At 47.6% G+C, this 22,072-nt stretch overlaps 1 protein-coding gene across 6 annotated transcripts in view; it reads left to right on the top strand.

Moving 5' to 3' along the window:
• Nucleotides 1-22,072, top strand: part of NTRK3 (neurotrophic receptor tyrosine kinase 3) — a 209,039-nt gene that overhangs the window by 22,336 nt on the left and 164,631 nt on the right. For all 6 annotated transcript variants that reach the window (XM_065076578.1, XM_065076575.1, XM_065076576.1 and 3 more), the window contains 2 exons: nucleotides 10,120-10,194; nucleotides 11,543-11,614. In XM_065076578.1, coding sequence (XP_064932650.1) covers nucleotides 10,166-10,194; nucleotides 11,543-11,614 — 101 coding nt within the window. In that variant the 5' untranslated portion in view covers nucleotides 10,120-10,165. The remainder of the gene's footprint in view (nucleotides 1-10,119; nucleotides 10,195-11,542; nucleotides 11,615-22,072) is intronic.

The raw sequence follows: 22,072 nt of genomic DNA on the forward strand, positions 1-22,072 counted from the left end.
GTTGAGGTGCTGGGTGAGCATAATTCAGTTATTCCTTTATCTAGAGGAATGGCAGACTGAGCTGTGATACAAGATGGAAACAGTCTCCAGATTTGCTGTTTACGTATCTGGATAAGCTCAAACACAACAACCCGGTTAGCAGCATCTCTGACTGTCAGAGTATCTTCTCCTATAACATTTTTGCAAGGGGATTTTTTTTTTCGTGTTTATATGAACAAAGTAGAGCGCTGGGAGAGGAGCTTTTAAAGTGTCTGTTTCCTCCCTACTCTCCTTTCTTTCCTTCCCTGCCACCTCCTGCCTGTGTCATGTTTATAGGTGTGCTGGTTATCTTTTCCTTTTTGGAGCCAGCTGAATTCCCACAAAATATCTGCTATCCTGGGAAGCCTAGAGCTCTGAGTCACCTTGTCTTAATGTGTACATCTCCTTACTCCTGAGTGTGTTGGAAAAGCTGAGGGGGTGGGGGAAAAGGGGTGTTTTTTTCCTGGCTGGGCAGAAGGGGACTGGGTGATGGAGGAGCCCCTCCATTGCTGTTGGGGAGGGTGGGCAAAACTGGCTGTGATTTATTTGCAATGCAGATACAAACCTGGGGCATTCATGGCAGTTGGTTCAAAGTAAACTCCATGGGGAGCTTGCCAAGTCTTTTGGCTTTACAGGGAGCAGCTGGCAGGCTGGGCAGGCAGACCTGAGGTGCTGTGAAGGTAACGGAGGGCATGGATGATCTTCTTGCAGGTTGGAGCTGCTCTGCCTTTGGCCATCCTGAGCAGAGCGGCTGGGAGCTTGGCCTGCAGCCAGCCCAGCTGGGCATTGCTGCCCGCTTGTTTGAGCTCCATAAACATCTGAGGAGCCAAAATGCTGGAGGATCAAAGTTCAGGCTCCTTGGGACCCGTTTGGGAAAACAAGTGGTTCGTGGGAGCGGGATAAGAGTCCAAGCAAGATTTGCTCTCCCTTCACTTGCTCAGGCAGCAGCTTTCCTGTTGTTTGGCATGTGGGAAAGCTGGAAAATGGGATGAGCTGTGCTAAGGGGGTGGAGTAGGATAAAATAGGATAGGGGCTGAAGGAGGGTGCTGAGTTCAGCCACTAAATAGCTATAACCGTGCTGAAGCAGAGTGACCCTTTGGCACCTGCAGTTTGCAGCTCCAAGCTTTGATTTCTGTGCCACTTTTGGGATCCAGGCATGGGAACAATGGGAAGGATCTGCCCAAAAATGTGCAGCTACATTGGAATGGGATTTGAGATGAAGCTGATGTGGATGTATAAAGCTTCTGGAATTTAGACTCCTGTGGAGGCTGTGGTTTTAGAAAGCGTGCTTGTGGGTTTGTGTGGGTGGGTGGCAGCGGGCAGGGCCAGGAAAGGTGGCGGGTCTGGATTAAGGACCACAGCCCCATACCCGGCTCTTGTGTCTGCTCTTGCTGGACTCTCACTCCTGTGTCCTCATTCCTAGAGCTGTATACCACAGTAAGACCCAGTTTGTGGGAGATTTTATTTCCTCTTTTTCCTCCTCCATCCATTTTCCTGTCTTCAAGCACAGCATGAAATGCAATGCATGCATGTGGCTGGCAGAGCACCCCTCTGGGTCCCAGCTGAGCTAATAGAGTATATCGGGATATTGTCTTGCCCATCACCAAGGCCCTGTACCTTTTCGAGGGGCTCCTTTCCACCACACACTCTTTGGCACTGTTCTGTACCAAGAGTTACTCCTGCCAAGCTGAACTCTAGTGATCCTGTACCTTTAGTACATCTTCTTGTCTTGCTAATGTGTGTAGGCACTGTGCTCTCCAGGAGAGAATCTCAGCTGCCTTTAGAGCAGAGCTTGGCAGCTCTGTCTGCTTGTATTAATTCATACATATATATACATTTCTAAAAAGCCCTGGACCTGTTCAGAGATGGGAATGTGAGGGAATCTGACCTCTGGTTTGAAGTTGCAGGGAGGGTTTAATAAGGCAGAATATGATTACTGAAGCTGATTTTGACCAGGGTGCTGCTTCCTCTATAAAATGCCATTTGATCTTTAAAGACCACAAAATGCTGCACGCTGCTGGCTCTCGCTGCATATGAAGTCCTATGGATAAAAGCATCCTTAACTTTGGTGTGACAGGTGCCTGGGGAGCTGCCTAAAAATGGGAATTTTTTTTGGTCTCTTGCTTCCTGTAAAGCAAGGAGTGCTGCCTCACCTTGAGGTTTGTGCTTGGTGTAAAACTCCCAGGGAAATTGTTTTTCCTGCCCTTGGATTGCCCTCTCATCCCAGCCAGCTGCACAGCTGTTTCAGAGATGTGGTGTTATTAGACAGTGTAGGCTGATGTTAGTGGTCCTGAACAGAAGCCTCTGCTCCCCGTACCCCAGATCCATTGGGAAGCACCTCTCTGGGCAGAGAGGACTGGTTTTGCAGGCTCTCCTCCCAGAAAGTAATGAAAGAAATACCCTTTTATGGAAATAATATAATTTTTGAGTCTGCCACCCAGAGGAAAAGGGGAGTGAGCTACAGCTGATGCTGCAGATAAAGAATGGGCTCTCGCTCTTACCTATGCTTCATCCCAAGGTGGTTGCATTCATGTATCTATGCCCATACCTGCAGGACTAAACTGCTTGTCCTGTCTTGTGCTCTATCACTTCAGGTGGTGTCTGAAACTCTGCAGGGGTCAGACGGTGATAGGCAATAAAAAAAGATATGGGGAGAGAGCCTGCAGCTGCTGAGAGGTGCTGAGGTGGTGGGCAGGGAGCTTGGTCTGAGCCAAGAGCCCAGCCTGTAGACAGAAGGGTTCAGAGACACTGTCCCGCTAACCCTGCTCCCTGTGCAGGAGATGCTGCTGTCCTTGGGAATTTCCTCCTGAAGCTTTTGCCCTGTTGCTCATCTCTGATAAATGACGTTTCTTCAGCATGTGAATGATTTTGGACACCTCACTTATTGCCTGGGACCCCAAGGCTGCTTTCTCCCAGCACTAGCTGAGTACTACTGACGGCATATTAAGGGGGGTATTTGTGGTGAAGGCAGTTACACTGCTGCCCGCAGCAATTCTTCAGCTCTGCCATCCCACTGCCTTTTTTTCTTCCTTTCTGAAAGCAAGTGATGGGGCGTAACTCTTCCTGCACAGGAAAACCGTGATGTAGCATGTGATAATGGGAACATACTGCCTCCTGCGTGCTACAGCTGTCTGTCCGTGCTAGGTCTTGGCATCTTGCTGTCCTCTAGTAATACTGACACATTGTCCCTGGAAGAGATGGTCTCTGCTCATAAGTTACCATTCAGAGCCGGTGCAGGATGTGGAGGGTGTACTCAGGTGAGCTGGAGGCTTGTGGAGGGAAAATGAGTGAATGCACAGACATGACGCTCAGTGCACCCTGTGCCTTAGAGGGTCTTGTCCCTGGGGACAAAAGCAAAGGGTGAGGTCCTGGTCATGTTGGCACTACCATCTGTTTTTTAAATGAATGTACTTTCCTTCCCTCCTTTAGATACAGCTATGTGTCCTTATGGGTGCCAGGCAGCATGGCTTAATTGGAGTCCCTGGAAAAAACATGTGTTCAGCAGAGCTTAAAGCTGTTTCTCAGGGTATCTTCCACAGTAGGGTGTCTTTAAGTGGCAGTCTTGTTAGGCAGCACAGCTGTAGCAGCTCTTCTGCACCTAATGGTTGTTCCTGGCTGGCCTGGGGCCAGGCAGATGCTGTTGGGGTGAGTGTGAAGCTTGTCTGGACTCATTTGAATGGTGTCCTGTAGGGGAGTCCTCTCCTCTGAATGCCTCATGTCCCGTGAGTTGCTTGTGTGTAGCAGCTGGGTTTCTCCAGGAAGACTGAGACACAGCGCTGTGGTGGCTTGCGTAGGGCTCTATCATTCCCATGCCCTCCCAGCTCTGGGGATTGGAGGCTTTTTCCTTTGCACAGCCTTTCTGGAAAGACTCGTTTTGGATTGTTAGGTTGGATGTGACTGGATGGAGACTGGGTGCATCCCCCTTGCATCCTCTGCAGCACCCATGTACCCCTACATGGCCTTAGCAAGAGGAGCACATCTGCTAGTGCAGAGGGAGCTGTGTTGCAATGGGTTGTTTTATGATTGTTACCTTGACGAATCACAATTACACTGTGGGGTTATGCTCATAATTGTTTCTACAAAGCTGGATTTGCTTTCTCCCCCTCCTTTTCCCAGTGACCTCAAATTATCCTTATTGATGCAAAGTTACCCACCACTGGGTGACTTTTCTGTGTGTTTTCAGGAAGGGAAAACCCACGCTTTAAATGGGGAAAATATTGCCCTCATAAGTCTTTATTCAGGTGCACTTGCCTTTAGTGCTCAGTTACCAATTCACTTTTATAACTTCCATATTGAGGGAATCAAGTTCTTCGTGCCTCTGGTTATTAAATGGATGTGATAAGTGCCTTATAATACTGTGAAAGATGGCTGATTCCTTTATGACTTCCTCAGCCTTGCGTGGGATGTGAGGGATGGATAAAAGGATCCAGCAGTACATGCTGTGGCTGTGCTTTGCCCTGGGGTGTGGGACCTGCACCAGTACCATGGGTTTTCTGGCCTCCAGGGCTTCCCATCAACATCTGCAGCACCTTTGCCTGGAGGCGACAGGTCTTACTGGTCCAGGGTTTTAAGAGATGTCTTCCCCCTTTTCCACCCCTGCAATCAAATTCATATTTGCGTGGTCTGGAGCTGGTGTGCCAAGAGGTGTGTTTGTAATGCTAAATGTATCAGGTAATTGAAAGCTAATGCTTCTGTCTGGATTGCGAGGTATAATATGCCTGGATGACGAATCAATTTTCCTGTTGCCTTGCAAGAAAGAGGAGTCAAATGTTCTGCTTGTCTTTCCTATATATATATATGTATTCTAGATATATATATATATATATGTATTCTAGATATATAAAATTGTGTGTGTTGGGCTGTTGCCTGTTTGCTAGTTCACAATTTATTCACTGCCCGGTATCCAAACACAAGCAGTGGCACTTGCACAGCGTGGCATCCAACATCTGCTCCTACAGTGACTGGAGTTGATGGCATCCTGGTGAAAAGCCTCTCCCCTCCAGCCTGGGCTAGATATGGATTTGGGTAGCATGTGTGTTTACATGCTATATAATACTTGGTGCTTATCGAGTGCCTTTTTTAGCTATTGACCACAGTGCTTGGAAAGCTGAGATTAGATAAATATTATCCTTGTTGTGTGAAGAGGGTGAAGGAAGGCCAGACACATTGAGTAGCCTCAAGCTAATTACTTGGTAAATTGGCATAAGAGGCAGTTTTTCACCTCTGGCTCATGCATGCGGGACAAAATGAGCCTGTGTTTGAATCCCAGTGGATATTCTGGTCTCATTGCTGCATTGGACCTGGGCTGGAAGGGCAGCATGTGGAGCTGTGTGGTCTCCAGAAGGTGACACCAGCCTGTCTCGTCAAACACCTCCTTGCATGGTGTCCATCTGGGAATGAAGAGAAATGCTGTTCCCATGGGGTTGGTGGCTACCAGTCTCCTTCCAGCAAGTGAGGTGAGGTCCTTGCATTTCTGGAGACCAGCTGAAACCTAAACTTGGTGACTTTGTGGTGAGAGGTTAATATGATGCTACATTACATTGTAAGCGTGGTATATAGCCCAACTGTTGTAGGTGAAGTGTTGGATAATGGAGAAGTGGTGTGAGGTATTGAAAGAGATCACCTCCAAGGAACCTCAGAGGTTATGTTTGCTCCTCCTTTTGTTGAGGACACTGACATGAAAGGCAGGGGCTTGCTCATGGGCTTTGCTGCTGGGCCTGTGGGATCACAAAGTGGGGTAAGGATGGCCGAGGGGAAGAGCTGCAGCAGCAAAACCAAGAGAGCCTGTAAAGCGAAAGTGAGATAAATGCACATGTGGGTGTTACAGGGCTTTTGCTGCCAGTTAGGAAATCAGGTCAGCTGGAAATGACCTGGTGGTTAGAAGTGCTTGGTGCAATGCTTAATTATGGGGTGAAAACAAGCCTCCAGGCTGATGGGGCTATGAGAAAGGCCAGGATGACCCACAAGTTAGGACGCTTCCAGTGTAACTGGAGAGTTGCTTGTGTTGTTATCGAAGTGATATCTCCTGGAGACTGATCTGTGGTTTTGGTTACTCTTTTTCAAACAAGAGAGATGTAAATAGGCTGATGAAGAAAACATAGAAGGCCATTTGCTATCACAGTGTCTATCACAATGGTCCTTCTTGCGTAGGTCACCAAACATGAGCGTCAATTATGCTGAGTCTGAAACCAGGAGCAAAATAACCTTGCTACCAGGACTCTGCCTGAGCAATATATCTATATCACTTCTTGGACTTGAGTTAGTATCTCTTCAAAGCACTTGAGACAATTTGCCTTGCACTTCACTGCTTGGTACAGACGTGCAGCCTTAGAAGAGCTGGCTCACGTAACTTAAAAATGACAGTAGGGTGGGTCTTGCTCTTGCTTGGAAAGGAGGGAGGAGGAAATGCCAGGAAAGGAAAAGAGCTGCCTGAGCAAAGACAGTTTTGACACGAGAGAAAATAGATGTATAATGCTTCTGAGTGCATTTGGGTCAGAAATGAGAAGAGCAGGGGAGTTCTGGTGCATTGTTTCAGTGGGAGTTGGGAGGGCAAAGCCTGAGCTACTGCTAAGGTGGACTTTGGTTGTAGAAGTTGTGGAACAACAACAGGTCTCTGGTGTGAGGAGACCTGGACCAGCAGGATACTCCAAGCAGACAAGAAGTATGAAAAGGAAGCAAGTACTTAAACAACCTAATCCTTACACTCCCCCTGCCTGCCCCCTCCCCAAAAAACAAAACAAAAAAACAAAGCAAAAAACCCCCACAAAACCCACAATTTCATCCACGTTAGCAATGTATCTCACATGGTCTTGATTAGAAGTTGGAAATGAGGCCAGGTAGATGCGTACATGGTGAGCACTTCAGTATTTGTGAAGTATGGTATTGGTCTTGAAGTTATTGCGTCTTGCAGAAGAGCAGCTTACCTTAGTAATAACTGAGGAATGCCACAGGAATATATATTTAGAGACGTTTGTGGGGAGGGGGGAGTAACCCACTGGCTGTAATTCACATGCCTGATTGCAGGGACCAGGGCAGGGCTGGGAGTTGTCACATCTGTATTTGGGATGAACCCAGCACCTGTATTCCTGCCGGGTTAATGAACTGAGGCAGAGAAGAAGGTCTCAGTCTTGGGCAGCAATTGGGAGGATATAGTATTTCTAGGGCAAGTAAAATCCTGGAAGGAAAAAAGAGGGAGCTAGTTAAGGTACTAAAGGACATGAGGAGAGACTTATTTTTAGGGGTGGAGTTTCTTTGCTTGGTTCGTTTGCTTTCCTGTGCAACCATGGCCAATTTTGCAATCACAGCTTGATTCCTTGAGCTTCAGAATAAGATGCATTTCTGTTTTGTTTTTAAAGTGGATTGAGGCAAACCCAGCCATTGCAAAGTTATACTTTTCTTTCCAAAACAAAAGGAAACCAAAGAAAATGGTTTTCCTGGTGTATCTTTGAGATGCCTATTAACCAAGACTGATTTGTCACTTCTAGGAGCAAGGGTGCAATTCCTGTGAAGTTGAAAAATCAGAGGAAAAAATGGGAAGAACCATTTCTTGGAGTCCCTGAGAAGGGAAATGTCTGTGTAGCTTAAAGGACACAAAGTCCCCTGCCTGACCTGTGCACCTAATTCAAGATGATGCTATTTCCCTGTATTGCCCTCTATGTAAAGCAGTTGCTGGGCTGGGTGATTATCCTGCACATAAGAGTACATGAATATATATTTATTTTCACTGTTGCTTCTCTTGTCTCTCCCTTTCTGGGTGTTGTGTGCCTGTGATAAATGATGTACCAAAGCATATCTGGCTCAGGAAGCTCATGGGCTTTGTTTGGGAGGCTACAACACAGGGGGTTGAGTTGTATTTACAATCTAGTGTAATGTCACTTCTGGGAGGGCTTGGCTGTAGGGAACCCCCCAAGACCTCTGTACTAAGTTATCAGAAAGTCATGCCCCATGCATGTCACTGGGAACAAGTTCAGGTTTCTCTGCCTCTTCTAGAATGCTGTCCACATGGCTTCGAGTGTCAGGTCAAAAATAACTGTGACTTTTTTTAGCAAACACAATCAATAAAACAAGAGCCAATCTGGCCGCTGCCTCTTTCCCAGCTGTGGTTGCTCCATAACTTCTGGCTCAGGGCTGCTCCATCCCTCCATGAAGGTCATTGCTTGGATGCTGTAGCTTCAGCATGCCCTGGTGGTAAACCCACATCATCCCACTCCTGCTTCTCCCCCAGCTTTATTTTTTTCTCTTAGATGACCCTCTCTTTTGATACATAGGAGTTGCAGATAGGAAATGCCTTCAACTTATGTTTCTAACCTTGCTCAGTCCTGCAGTCTCATGGCCCAGGACCTGAACTTGCAGTCCTGCCATGTCTCAGAAGGGTTTCAGTGAGCTGTCGGGTCTCTTGACCGACTCCTCCCAGTCTGTGTTTTGTTCTGCAAGTGCTTGCAGGGGCCTCAGATGTTGGCAGGGAATATGAAATGGCTGTAATCATTGTCCTGTTTCTCATTCTGTCTGGGACACAGGCAATCCAAGCCAATGAGCAGGTCATTGAGGATGAACCATAACTTATGCTGTCATGCAGTTGGGAGCAATGCTGCGTCCTTATGCTAACTCCTCTGGGTATGCAGACAAGTATGGAGCATGTCGAAAGTAGAGGTGACTCTTGCAGGTCTCTGCTTTTCTTGGATCTGCATGGTGAGAGTAGAGAAATATGTTTAGGTTTAGTCCAGGCTTTGCATTTTACTTTCCTGAGCTGGATGGTGTTTGGGATATGTCTCAAATAATAGGTCTGTGTACTTCTGTCATGCTAATTAATCTGGTTTTGTGCAAGCACAAGGTGTAGCGAGTGCTGGAGGAGCAACATGTGGCCCCTGTGACTGCTCTGGAAGTGGTCAAACGTGCCTCTTCTGCTTACATTCTGGACCGCCATGTGGGGTCCTACAGCCTTCTTGCCTAGAATCGTAAAATTATGGGATAGTTCTCAGTGTTGGCTTGTCACACCAACCCCGCATCACCTGGAAATATTTCCCCTCTCCAGGGCTAAATCCAAAGCCAACTATTACATCAAGGCAGATCTGAACTTTGGGGTGTGTGTTCATAACCTTTGAAGTTGGGCTTCTTTCTCATGTTGTCTAAGGGGACCAGCCAGATGTTTTTCCCTCTCTCAGTTCACTCTGAGAGAACCACCTCTGCTTGCTCCCCAGCAAAGACCCTCTTGAAATTGTGCTTTCTGGTGGGAGGGTGCCCGACTTTAATCTGGGAGAAGGATGAGGACTGAACTCCTTTCCCCCCATGCAGCATTGCAGCTTGTTTAGCTGAAGCCTGTAGCTGCAGTCACCCAGCCACGCTGCTGCCAGCATCGCTCCTGTGCTGCCGATAACAGGGGACCCCGTTCTCTGGGGCTGTCGATCTGTCAACTTCCCCTGGCTCTAATATTTACTGAATAATGATCCTGCGGTGACAGATCTATTTCTGTTTTTGTTCTCTATAACATACCTTCCAGAGCGCCCCAGGCGACTGACGAATTTATAATAAAGGCACAATTTGAAAACTAAGTTGGGTGTTCCCCTGCCAGCAGCACTTCCAGCCAGCAAAAACTAGGACCCTGTTTGTTCACTCCCATAAGAGACTGGATAAATACATGACCTTTTTTTCTTCATTTTCTTAATTTTTTTGTTTTTTTTTGTTGAGAGGTTTTATTTGCATTTATTTGTGTGAATTGTGGTTTTGTTTTGTCGATGTGCGCAGAGAGGGGCGATGACTTCGTCAAGGATGTTTAATGTATCAGTTGCACGTTATACACTCAACTGTTGGTAAAATCATGTTATTTGTCTTTCCCATAGCATGGGAAAAACAGAATAAAAAGTAGCATGGGAAACTACCCATTTTGGCAGTGTGACGTGTACTGTATGTGTTTGAGGGTGTGGGTGCTGAAGCCTGAGTGGCTCCAGTCCCCAGATCTGCAAGGTTTTGGCTGAAGGCAGGTGGGAAGAGGTGTGGGGCTGGGTGGTTGGACATGACACACTCCTGCTGTGTGTTGTCCCTTGCATGGGCAGAGCGACCATCTGGTGATGATGCCACAGCTGAGCCTTTCCTTCTTCTTGACAGACACATAGAGAACTGGAAGAACTTGCAGACACTGAACGCTGTTGACATGGAGCTGTACACGGGACTCCAGAGGCTGTGAGTATGTCCTGCATGTCGGGGAGGAGAACAGCACTGGGCAGCCCCTTCTTTCTAGCCAAGAGCTGCAGCGTCCCTCCCTCCACAGTCTGCATGCTACCATGTTTGGAGCCTGTTTAAGCTACCGTCTCTGCTGTGTTTTGCTATGAGACTCTGCAAAATGGAGAGGAAGTGCTTTTTTGGTCTTTGCTGGGTTTGAGAGAAGGAAGATTGCTAGCTTCTGACAGCTCTGTCAACACACATCAACCCTGACCTCTCTTCTCCCCTGCTGTGCTGGTTGTGGGCTTGTGTGTTGTTCTGAGTCATTTCAGTCCCACAACGTGAAATTCCAGCTGTCTCCACCAATTCTCCATTGCTGGGCTGCTGGTCCTCATTTAAGACAGTTGTCATCACCGTAGTGCTGCACAATAAGGGAATCTCATCTCCCTGCACAACCCTTCGAGTACGAGGGAAGGCTGACTTTATGTATCATGGAAGGGAAACTGAGGTCCATGAGGTTGAAGGGACTTACTAGACACTTGGGAAGCCTGGCCAAGTGAGGACATCACTCAATCTCATTTCCCTTTCTGGAGCTGGGAGCGCCCTGAGTGCTGCTTATGCGAGATGCAGAGCGTTGTTCAGGGTTAATCGGAGACTCTGCTAATGCGTTTCACTGGGAGCTTTACATTAGGTACAACTTGCCTGCAGGCTGGAGGAGAGGTGAACATTGCTGAGCACTCAATAACTAAACCCCAGCAAGTAATATTTTTAACACACACCTTGTAAGCAGGCCGGCTGCTGCTCTCATCTCACCTAGGAAAGCAGCAAGGGGGTCAGGCATGCTTTTGTCTGCAGCAGATACTAATAAACACTGGTCATAGTGCTGATACAGCTTCTTCAAAACAGGGTGGGAAAAGGATTCTCCCTTTGATGTCCATCACTCCCTATGCAAAGTACTCGCTCTTCTGCTTGCAGCTCTGATAAGGAAGGGTTTTGTCCTTTTGAGGGAGGGAAGGTGGTGGTGCTGCAGATTAGGTTTGCTGTGGGGCCAGGTGGTGCTGCTCATGAAGATGGAGGGAGAAGAGAGAGACAGGAGATGCTCCGGGCCACTCCAGCAAGCCTTGGTGGATGTGGAGGGAGAATCTCGCTCAGCACCTGCTCTGTATTGAGCCTGTTCTGTCCTGATATCAGATGAAGATGAAAAGCCCAATTTCTTTGCTTGTAACTCAGAGAGGCTGTCTGGGGAGAGATGTGCCTGTTGGCGGGGGGGGCACCGTAGGGCTCCCAGTGCACCTCAGGTGCTGAGTGCAGGGTTTTAGAGCAGTCATCAGCCTTGATTCCATCGCTGCCCTTCTGCATCTCTTTGCAGGACAATCAGGAACTCAGGACTACGAAATATCCAGCCACGCGCCTTTGCCAAGAACCCTCACCTGCGCTACATGTGAGTGCCGGCTGCTCCTGCCGCCTTTTCCTTCTGCTCCCTGTGGAAAGGCGATTCCCAAAGAGGATCCCCAAAGTGCCTGTCAGTGAGGGAAGGGGGATGCTGGTGGGGAAAAAGAGGGGGAAGTGGCAAAGGTCAGGAGACAGAAAAGTGAAGGTGCAGGGAAGTGCAGTGGGCTGTGATGCAGGATGAGGGGAGCTCCTGCTGGGCAGCTGATGGGCTTTGGTTTTTAATAACTGCCCTGGCTTTTGTTTGCTGCTCTGAGTGCTTGTGTCGTTAGCAGCCTTGCAGTGACCCGTGCACCCTTTCTGAAGAGTTCAGGGGGTGGTTACATGCCTCAGCATGCAGGACCTGTTCAGCTGCTTAGATTTTAACCAAAGAGCCCTTTTCTGTCACAAATCCTGAAGTGTGGGGCTGCCAGCTCTGTTCCCAATTATTGACTTCTTAAAATGGTGTCTGCAGCGGGTGTGGGGTAAGGATGTCTTGCACCAGAGAGGCTGGAGTCCTGTTATCATGGGACATTGCACAAGTGTCCACCTGCTGGGGCATTGTTATCCAGCAGGAATGGTGTCCTATGGGATTTTCACATCCTTGAGGCCAAGGGCACTGATTTTTTCCTAGATATGTACTTAGCTTTCCTAAAGTGATAAAGGAAAGACTGAATTTCAGGCCAGTGTGCAAGGTGCTCCATGTGTTTTGAAATAACTTGTCAAAGTGATTGTGTCCAAGATCAAACCCCTCTCAGCTCTGGTATAGATCTAAAAGGTGAAAAGAGGTTGGTGAGATGCCACTGACCTTTGGCACAAGCTGGTGGGCTGGATGGAGAGTGTATCCCTGCTTTTTGGAAACCAATGTTAATGGCTTCTTCCATGAAAAACAACAGTAACTCACATCCATTTGAGTCTGAAGATGCATGTGGCCATCAATACAGGCAAGTTCCTGGCTGAGGGAGATAGATGTGACCTGCAGAGCAGGATAGATTTGTCTTTTGATGTCTGCTTGGAGATGATGTGAACTGAAAAACCCCCAAAGCTTCCTTTTTGGAAAACCAGTTGCAGTTGCTAAGTGACAGTAAAGTATTTGCTAAATAGGAGATCTGCAGTACTAAAGGGCATGAATAGTTAAGGGCACTGTGAACAAGCATGGAGCCTTTTTGAGTTTAAAGAAGTGCTTATTGTATCGTCATAAACCCTCCTTAACGCTGACCATTGGGATTTTCCTGACTTTTGCGCTTTGTTGTTTTAATTTGTAGTGTTTGTTTTGTGTCTTCTGTAGTTGCTACTGGGAAGGATTCTATATGAATACCTCTCTCAATTGAGATTTTTTTCTTTTCTTTTTTTTTTTTTTTTTTTTTTTTTTTTGAGGGGGATGTTGTTTGTCGATTGTGCATTTGCTGTTTATGTTTCTAGCAGATAAAATGAATAACATCAGATTCCTGGTAAAATTAGTTTGGATATTGTAGGAGTTTAGAAGGCCATGTACGATCGTTTTGAGGCTGAATGTGTTGATAGTGTGTACACATACAATTGAAGCTGCTCTTTGCAGAAGTGTTTGTTTTTGTCTTTCGAGATTACTTTTGAAATGAAAAAAAAAAACCACAAAACCAAACCAAAACCCACCACATCCATCTTGTGTCAAGAGTTAAGGTTGGTATGTGGTGATGAAATATGTGTTTGTTTACTGCTTGGGCTATGTAAGATTGATCATGTTCTTAACATCTTTCTTTTCTTGCCTTTTGAAGCCTGAGGCAAGTAAGTATATTACTTGGTTAATGTTTGTTGGTGGGTTTTGATGTTGTTCCTGGGACCTAGCAGTGTGGATTTTTGCAAGGTGGATTTTCCCCATGGTGATGCTGGGTACCTGGTGATGGAGACCTGGTTCTTGCAGGGGTGGTGGTTCCCTCTTGCTCCCCAGAGGCTCTTGGGTCATGGAGCTGCTGCTCCCTCGCAGCCAGGCTGCTGTTTCTGGGGCTCCCTTGTCCTGATGGAGGGAACACGATGTGTCTGAGGCTTTGCACAGCCTGGCAGGCGCCTGGTGCCACCAGGCTCCTGCCATGGCACCATGCAAACACGTCAAGAAGTGCCTCCTCGGCTGCTCCACAGCTGCTGCCTCCTGGGGAGCTCAGCTCACTGAGGGTCTGACATTTTCCACAGCCGCTGCATGTAGGAGCCAGGGATAAAAGGATTAACGGAAATGTCACTCTGTAAGCCTTGGGCTGATGCCACCAGGTACAGTAGATGACAAAAGCGAGGGATAGTGTCCCAGTCTCTTGGTTGGGGTCCACAGGACAGCATTCAGGCTCAGAGAGTTACTGCTGTGTTTTATTTCTGCTGCCCTGGTGTCGATTCTCCTTTGCTGGGTGTTTGGATGATTGCAGTTAGAGTCAATAAGACAGCAAATGTGTCTAATAAATGACAGAGAGGCTTCACTGCCAGGGAGGGCTGGCACAAGGTGGTGGGGACTCTGGACCTTTGCAGTGTGCTACAAGCTGGGTGTGAGCAGCAGCAGGCTTTTTTTTCCACATGAAGCTCGTGTACAAATTGTGAGGACTCAAAAGTTGTTTTTTTCCCCCCCTCCTCCCTCCCTATCCAGGGTTAAATCCCAGCCTGCTGCTGAAGTGAGATTTTTTTCCCAGTGCCTTTCATCGAGGTTTCCTTCTCTCAGATGGGTCAGATAGCTCTGCCTTCTCCCACCAACTTCTATTTCTGGCCCTTCCTCAGTGCATGTACTTGTCTTCAGACCCCAGCTGTACAATCACAAACAAATCACTTAACCCAGCTCTAATTGCAGGAGCTTGGATTTGTGGGGGTTTGTTTAAGATAATGGTTCTGGATGAGGTTTGGCTTGGCTTTTTTTTCCCCTTCCCCACCACAGAGTCAGGGAGGAAAGGGGAGAGAAACCCATGAAGGGGTTTTTCCTCCTTCAGCTGCCAGAGTGGTAGGCATCAAAGTGCAGCCTGGTAGGGTCATGCCCATCCTATCAAGTTTGAAATTAGCTTTAGAAGTCTAAGGGGTTTGAGGCCCACCTAATCAGTGGAGTAGCAATGGGTGACTGTGAGCCAGAGTTGTGGATCTAGAAATAGCTTTGGATGCCTCTCCGCTCTCCTTGAATGAGGACAGTTAGGGCTTCGTGGCTTGTGTTATCTTCAGCGCTGTGAAGCCTACCACTGCTACAGAGGGAATGAATCCAAAATGTAACACTGGATTCTGCAATGTATTTCTACCTCTTCTGTTGGCAACTGGGCTGAGGCAGTTGACTCCTTCCAGAACAAGTACTGGCTGGATATTGAATGGGGATGCATGGGGGTCTGATCTAAACCGGATGTCATCCAGTGTTGTTTTTTTTGTCCCCCCCACAAAGGTCTTATTGCTGGGCAAAGTTGTGTTGGTGGGTTCCTGGCCCCATTTTTGTGAAGATTTGATGGCTCTTTGGCTAATATAGGAGTGGTCCTGGAGAAGACCATGCTCTGGATGTGAAGATCAGCAGGTCTAGGCTGTGGAAAACCAAACACTCATAGCCCAGATCTGTGGAAGTTACTGTTAGCAGGCAATGCAGGTTTATGCAGGAGATGCTTGGTGTTGACAGAAAACCTCAGTCTTTGGCTCGGTGCTGTATAAGAAAGGTTTAGGGTATATGGTTCCTATATTTGAGACATATAAACTGCCCAAATACACATTTGTGACACTGTGTTTAGCACAGCTTATTGAGGAAAAAGTCTTGCATGCTCTTGCTTTCCCTGCCCTCTCTTAATAACACTGGAATGATTTGGCCAATTAATTTGAGCTTTGATAGAGGATTACAAGTCACGAGGATATCAAGTTCCTATGTGTGTCTTGAAAATAGACAGAGGAATAGTAAAGAGAAGTGGTTGTAGTGTTTTGTGGGGAAGAATGTAACTTTATCACAGTCGTCATTGGGCCTTGGGAAGTCCACAGGAGAGCTCAGCTGCACAGTGCACCAGGAATTGGTGCACAGGAGAGGACAGGACCTGTTTCCTACTGGCCAAAGCATCCAACCTTTGGCTGTGGAACAGCAGGTTGTGCCTAGAGCAAGACAAGTTGACATTTGCAGTGCCTAGGTCCCCCTTTACTGGGAAGCAAGTACTTAAGAAACTGATTTCCTCTAAATGCTTTCCTGGCCTGCTGCGTACTCAGCCAGTCAGGAGGCACTGCCTTGTGTTTGCAGAGGGTAATTGTGCGCACCTTATTTATTGTGTAGTAAAGAAAACAAATTAAGGCTGTGTAATTATAGAGACAGGCACACTTTTAAATGAGGCTTAAGTAGTCAGATTTCTATTTAGAAAATTAATAATTGCCTTTTCTGCCTGCATTTCAGGGGCTCTTCTTGCACAGCCTTCTGGAGGTTTAGACATGCTCTAAATTGGTTTGTGGGCTGGCCAAGACACAGCTCCTGTCAAAGAGCTCTCTCTCAGTGCTGTCTGCCAGAGCAAGGATGAGACTGGGGATAAAGCTTTCTCTTCCAGTCTTCACCCAAGGGTCTTAAAGACAGAGACCTTGGACTGTGTAACTGTTTTTTGAGTACAGTATGGTCCAGTCACCTTCTGCTCCACAGGTATTTTAATCTATGTGATCCTGTCAGTCTTTCTCCCAATAATGGGGATTCAGGAAGATCTGGAAGGTGCTGGCAGGAATGTGCCATGATCTGCTGGTGAAGGACTGAGCTGATTGATCTGTGGGCTTGTTTCTGTAGGCAAACCTGTGCTGTGATCAATTTAGTGGCTCCCAGAATTTCCTCTGTAGGTTGTATTATTTTATGAGGATGGGGAATTAGGTTTGGTGTCCTGTTTGTGGCAACTGTGCAGTGTCACATGAACTGGTACCCTGGTATTGGATGTGCAGCGTTACATGAACTGGTACCCTGGTATTGGATACAGTTTGTAGCTTTTACATGGGAGTTCCCAGAGATGTTATGGTTTTAGGCTTTCATAAGAAAGAAAATGGGCTCCATCCCCTGAAAATTGAAGTAGTTGAGGCAGCCAAAGGTTGGTGAGTCGCTCTCTGCTCTCTTCAGTGCTGTTTTAAGACAGCACTCAAAACCCTCCAGCAACTGAGGCCTGTGTGTTTTCAGAGGACTGTAGACAACAGTCTTGCAAGGCTGGCAAGGTTCACCTTCTTTGCTCTGTGTGTCTGGGAGCTTGATGGAGATCTTGCATTAAATAAAGAAATAAGCAAAATATTACCTCTGAATTATTGCAAGCATAGCACTGTTCATTTTTGGTCATGACTTAAGGGTCATTTCCCCTGCTTTGTGGTTAAAGATCTATTACCTTGCCCTGGAAGAGCCATTGTATACGAAGCAGGGTGAAACTCTCTTTTGCTCTCTTCCTGTAACCAGCCCCAGGCCTGTGACTGCCTGTAACCCTCTGCTTGATTCTGCATGTCCTATTAGCCTTCCTCCTCCTTCCCAATTATTTCTCTGAGCTTTCTCCTTTCATCACTGCACTGCTGTCATACCCATCCTGGCAGTCTCCTCCTAAGCCGAACTGCCATGTGTTAATTGCTCTTGATTTCCCGTCCATACTCTCAAGTCAGTGCAACCTAACAAGTCCCTGTGTATCAGCAAATGACTGTATGTGAGCTCTTAGCTCACTGGGAGGACAAAGGAAAATGCATTTACCTAAACCATCTTCTTGATAGATCAATTCACTCTATTTTGCATTTGCAGAGGACAAAATAGGAACTGATTTTCTCCATGAATAAGTATGAGAAAGATTTAAACAGCCCTTAATTTCTGTTAAGTGAATGGTCCTTTACTATCCCTAATCAGGCAGGCAGCTTGGGTGCCCTTTGATTCCCATTTGCACTCTAAGGATGTTCCTGCTCCAGCTCCTTCTAGGAGCGAACCTCTGTGGTGCGGTTTACTCAGGGAAGCATTTCCCTCCATGTGTCTCTATTTCTGTAAAATGATGGGTGTCCTTATAACACAGTCATTAAAATGAACTGCAGAAACATCTCTGCTTCCATAAACTTTCCTGTTCTGCCCCCCATCTGCGTTGTCCCCTGGATGCCAGTGTAGTACCAGTCCTCACTGATATGCTAATCAGCAGCAGTGATTTGGTGGCATGTTTATTTCTAGTCATTACCACAGGTGACTGATAAGTCATTAACGGCACCTATCCCTTTTTATGCAGCAGAGGTAGATCCTGTGTTTTACCGGCCACTGTGCACAAGGCCAGAGGAGACACATTCCCTGCAGGACTGTGACTTTCCTTCAGGCTGAGTTGAAATCGTTTGACCTGCATTCAGAAGGCTGGGTAACTAATTCCTGACTGCAGGCTGCTTTGCTCAGCTGTGGAGATGGTTTATTGGATTGTAATAGGAAGCAGAGCAGTGAGTTTGTGACTGGTGTACTCTAGTGGGACCTGAGAAAGAAAGTTTCCAACTCAAGCACTGTGCACCTTGCAGCAACATTTGTCCTGCATCAGTTCTCTACCTGGAAACCTGGAATACTGGTATTTCTGTGGTTGTATTTGATGTATTTGCAGCATTAATGCCCTGTATCATTTCTAGAGAAACCTGGCCTTGAATTGTGGGATGCTGTTGCAATGGAAGATGATTTATAATAATACTGTCACAAATATTTGTTTCCTGCTCAGTTTCTTATGTTGTGCCTATCACTCTGGTGCTGGGGCTCTCAGGATTTTGCTGTGGCTTTGTCTCTCCTTCCTTCCTTTGAAATGTTGAGATGTTCTTTCAAGCTACATCCTGTGGCCATGAGACTTGTTTCCCTTCCTGAAGTTTGATCAATTTTCTTGTGGCAGACGTGAAGGACAACTGTGGTTTTGCAAAGGTCCTATTTTTTCCATCCCCTCCTTAAAAAAAAAAAAGGCTTCAGGCAATGCTGAGGATGTTTTGAATGAGGCTGGGTGTGTGCTTGGGTGTGTGCTTCCGTCTTTTTACAAGCCTTGTTTAAGGGCTGGGGTAAAATGTGAACTTTAGACAAGTTTGGGGATTTTGAGGGGCTCATCCTCTGTGACATAGTTATTGCTGTGTGACAATGATCTGATGGGTGTCTTCTGAGCTTGCTTTCAAAGGGAGGTCAAACATTCCACTTGGATGTGATCCTGAAGCTGAGTTGTAGTTGTATTAAACCTCACCGTATCTCAGAGATCATAATCAGCATAGAATGAGCTGATTTCTGGAGACTTGGACATGATAAGGACCAGACCTTGTTCCTCACCTCTTGAGGTCACTGCAGCATGGAGGTACTCTAGAAGCAGCCTCTGGCTGTTCCCTTTGCTTGCTCCCCAAACACTGTGGCTGAGTTGATTAGATGTGTTGCAAGGCATCTTGCCTGTCTGTGCCAGTGTAAGAGGTGCTGCACAGGGAGGAGGACCCTTCCCCAGGAGGCACCTGAGGACATGGAAACTTCCTTGAAATCTGCTGGGGGGACAGAGTGAACAATCATGGCAGGATGAGTGCAAGTTAAGTGACTGCACCAGTTATTGCACCCGGGACTTTTCTTCTGCAATATTGGTTTACTAATGGTATGATTGCAAGGCTGATTTTTTTTTTTTTTTTCCTTTTTGATATACAGGCAATAGGCACCAGGGCAGAAAAATAGAAACATTAAAATCATATGTTATTTGAGCAATAAGATACGACAGGGCACGAATGATGGGACATTAATTCACGATGGTGTGTGACTAGGCAAGAATTTAAATGTCATAAGTTGGGCAGTTATGTGTTTTATTGGAATTATAAAATTTTATTAGAAAACTGGCTGAGGGGGTGGAGTTTTCCACCAACCCCCTCCCCTCACTGGTATCTGTGAAGGGATGAGCTGTGAATTATGTTGGATGCAAAAGACGCTGGGATATTTACAAGTCTGCCAGTAGCAGCCAGAGGTTTGTCCTCCTCAGGAGCTGTGAGTAACACTGTCTGTAGACTTAACTGAGGATGACTGTTTGATGTTAGCTGATGTCCAGCATGCCCCGAGGTCCTGCGTGGCCTTTTCCAGGACAACTGGTGCCCACGGGTGTCCTGTGGGGTGAGACGGTGGCCAGCACTGGGCTCCCCGTGGTGCCATGCTTCAGCACCATGGACAGGGCCGGCAGCCCTGCCTGCACCCCCCTGCCTGCACCTCTGGCCTCTGCACCCCCCTGCCTGCACCTCTGGTCTTTGTCCTTCCTGCCTGCAGCCCTGGCCTCTTGGCTTCCAACCCAGCTGCTGATCTTCCTGCCTGCAGCTGAGCCTTCCTTCTTTCCCAGCCTCCAACCCAGACCTGACCTTCCTGCCTGTGGCTGGGCCTCTCTGCCTCCCACCCTCCAAATTTCCAGGCTTCCCTGCCTCCAGCCAGTTCTCCAGCCTCCTGTCTTCTCTTCCTGCAGCTGGGGCCTCCCTGCTGCCAAATCAGCTCTGACCTCTCTGCCTGTAGCCTAGAACAAGCCACCCTGCCTGGACCATGGGCCCTGTCCTGTAGCCTTGTCCAGGCCTCTTGGTCCACTCTGCTTGCAGGCTGGCTCTGATCCAGCCTCCCTGCCTGCATGAAACCCTCCAGCTTCCCTGCCTCTTGTTCAGCCCCAACCTGCAGCTCCTGCTGCCTTTGCCCTTCTCTTGGAACAACCTCATTCCCCTTCCAGCCCCAGCCAAGCACTGTGGGGCAGTGAGTGGAGCAGAGGCTGTGCACACCTGCCTGCAGGTGCTGGATCAAGCCATCAGGTGTGAGCCTCCCTGAGGGGTGACCAGCCTGGTTTCACTGCCGGCCTCACCTTTATTCTTCCATCTCTCCAGCAATGAAGCCACACTGCCGAGATGCCTATTTGAGAGATGCAATATTGAACTTTCTGAACTGCAGTGGCTCCTGGCACTGGTTTTGTTCTGCAATGTGAATGGAGTTGTCTTGCAGCATCGCCACCCGGCTGCTGTCTGTGGGTTTCTCACATGAGTAGTTCTCTAGGAGTACTGCCATCCACACTCACTGCAACCGCAACCCATGGGCTTTGGCTAAATGTTTGTTGTATCCAGTTGTGCGTGTTGATAATTGCGGGTAATTTGCTGTCTCAGAATAATGAAGGAATGCCTGCTGCAGTCTGAGGCACTTGGTGCTTCATGGTGATTAGTCTTTTCATTTGAAAATTTTCCTCACAATGTCCAATATTTGAAGATAAAGGGTGGGTGAAAGATTCTTTTCCTTTTCAAGTACATCACTTATTGAGAAGAACAGGGAGAATGTAACTGCTGTGTCCGAACATTCTTGTATGCGTTGGGTTTTTTTTTTTTTTTGACAGAACTAATTGTCAAAGACAAAATATGTTCCCGCTTTTGAGGTGGCTATAAGCAAGGGTGTAGACTCTGGACTCTGACTATATTAAGTCAACAACAGTTCCCTGCCTCCCCTTAGCCAAGTGTGCCTGGGGCTGTGCTGAGGCACATCATGCTGCAGCTCCTGTATACCTGCAGGCAGGTCTCTGCTCAGAGCATTACTCCTCCTTGTGTGCTCAACCTGTGCAAACTGGAGTGATTTGGCCCAAAAGGTACCTGTTACTTCCCTATTCCCCATCCCTACCTCACAGGGCCCCGGAGGGAAGCAGCAGCCTGGTGTGAGGCAGCCCCCTGCTCGATGCTGTCTGTCTCCCAGGCTGGTGCTTTTCTTGCCGTTTGATGAAGCGTAGCCGGAGCACATCAGCCTCACCTCCCGCTGTGGCCAGGAGCCTCCACGCAGCATGGGAGGTGGCAGCTGCCATCTCCACTGGCTGACGGCAGGGTCCCTTTGGTCCCCCGTTCCCCATGCTTGCACCTCGCCATGCCAGGCAGCTGCCTCTGTCTGCCCCCCAGTTTTGGTCCCTCATGGTGTCTGGCCACTGCTCTCTGTGCTGTGGGTACAGGTAGCTCTGCTCCCTGCTGAGGTGGGTTGAGTGCTGCAGGCTAATGGCAGACTTTCTTTTCATTAGCTGGTGTAAACACAGCTCTTTGGCAGCAGTCTGCTTTTCTGAGCCCAGGAAGAACCATTTTTTCCTTTTATCTATAATTTAGTGAAGTGTCAAGCTGCAGAAGTTTTAACGATAATAAGCAGCAGAGGACATTTATTTATTTGCTGCAAAGGTGGGTTTCATTCCAGGGCTGTGGGGTTTTATTTTACGCTTCCTTTGCAAGAAATGTTGGCTGCTCATGCAACCTTCCCTTCCAGTGTGTTCAAGCGACCTTCCCTGCGAAGCTCACCACTGCAGTTCCTGCTTGGCTCGGTGGCTTTCCAGCCCCGCTCCCACGCAGGACCTGTGGGCCAAGCGAACTGGCAAAGGAGAAGCAAGGAAAATATAGTGAGGTGGGAGTATTTGTGTGCCTGGTGAGGTGTAATGGGAGAAAGGAGAGTCATGAGTTCCCTGTCTTTCACTTTCTCCTGTTGCTGTGCATCACTTACATCTGCTTCCCAGACCAGCCTCTGTGATGGATTTGACTGCTGAGGAAAAGCAGGGCTTTTCTGGGATTACATGTAGCG

Source organism: Columba livia, chromosome 11 (genome assembly GCF_036013475.1).
Source record: "Columba livia isolate bColLiv1 breed racing homer chromosome 11, bColLiv1.pat.W.v2, whole genome shotgun sequence".
NCBI classification, from domain to species: domain Eukaryota; kingdom Metazoa; phylum Chordata; class Aves; order Columbiformes; family Columbidae; genus Columba; species Columba livia.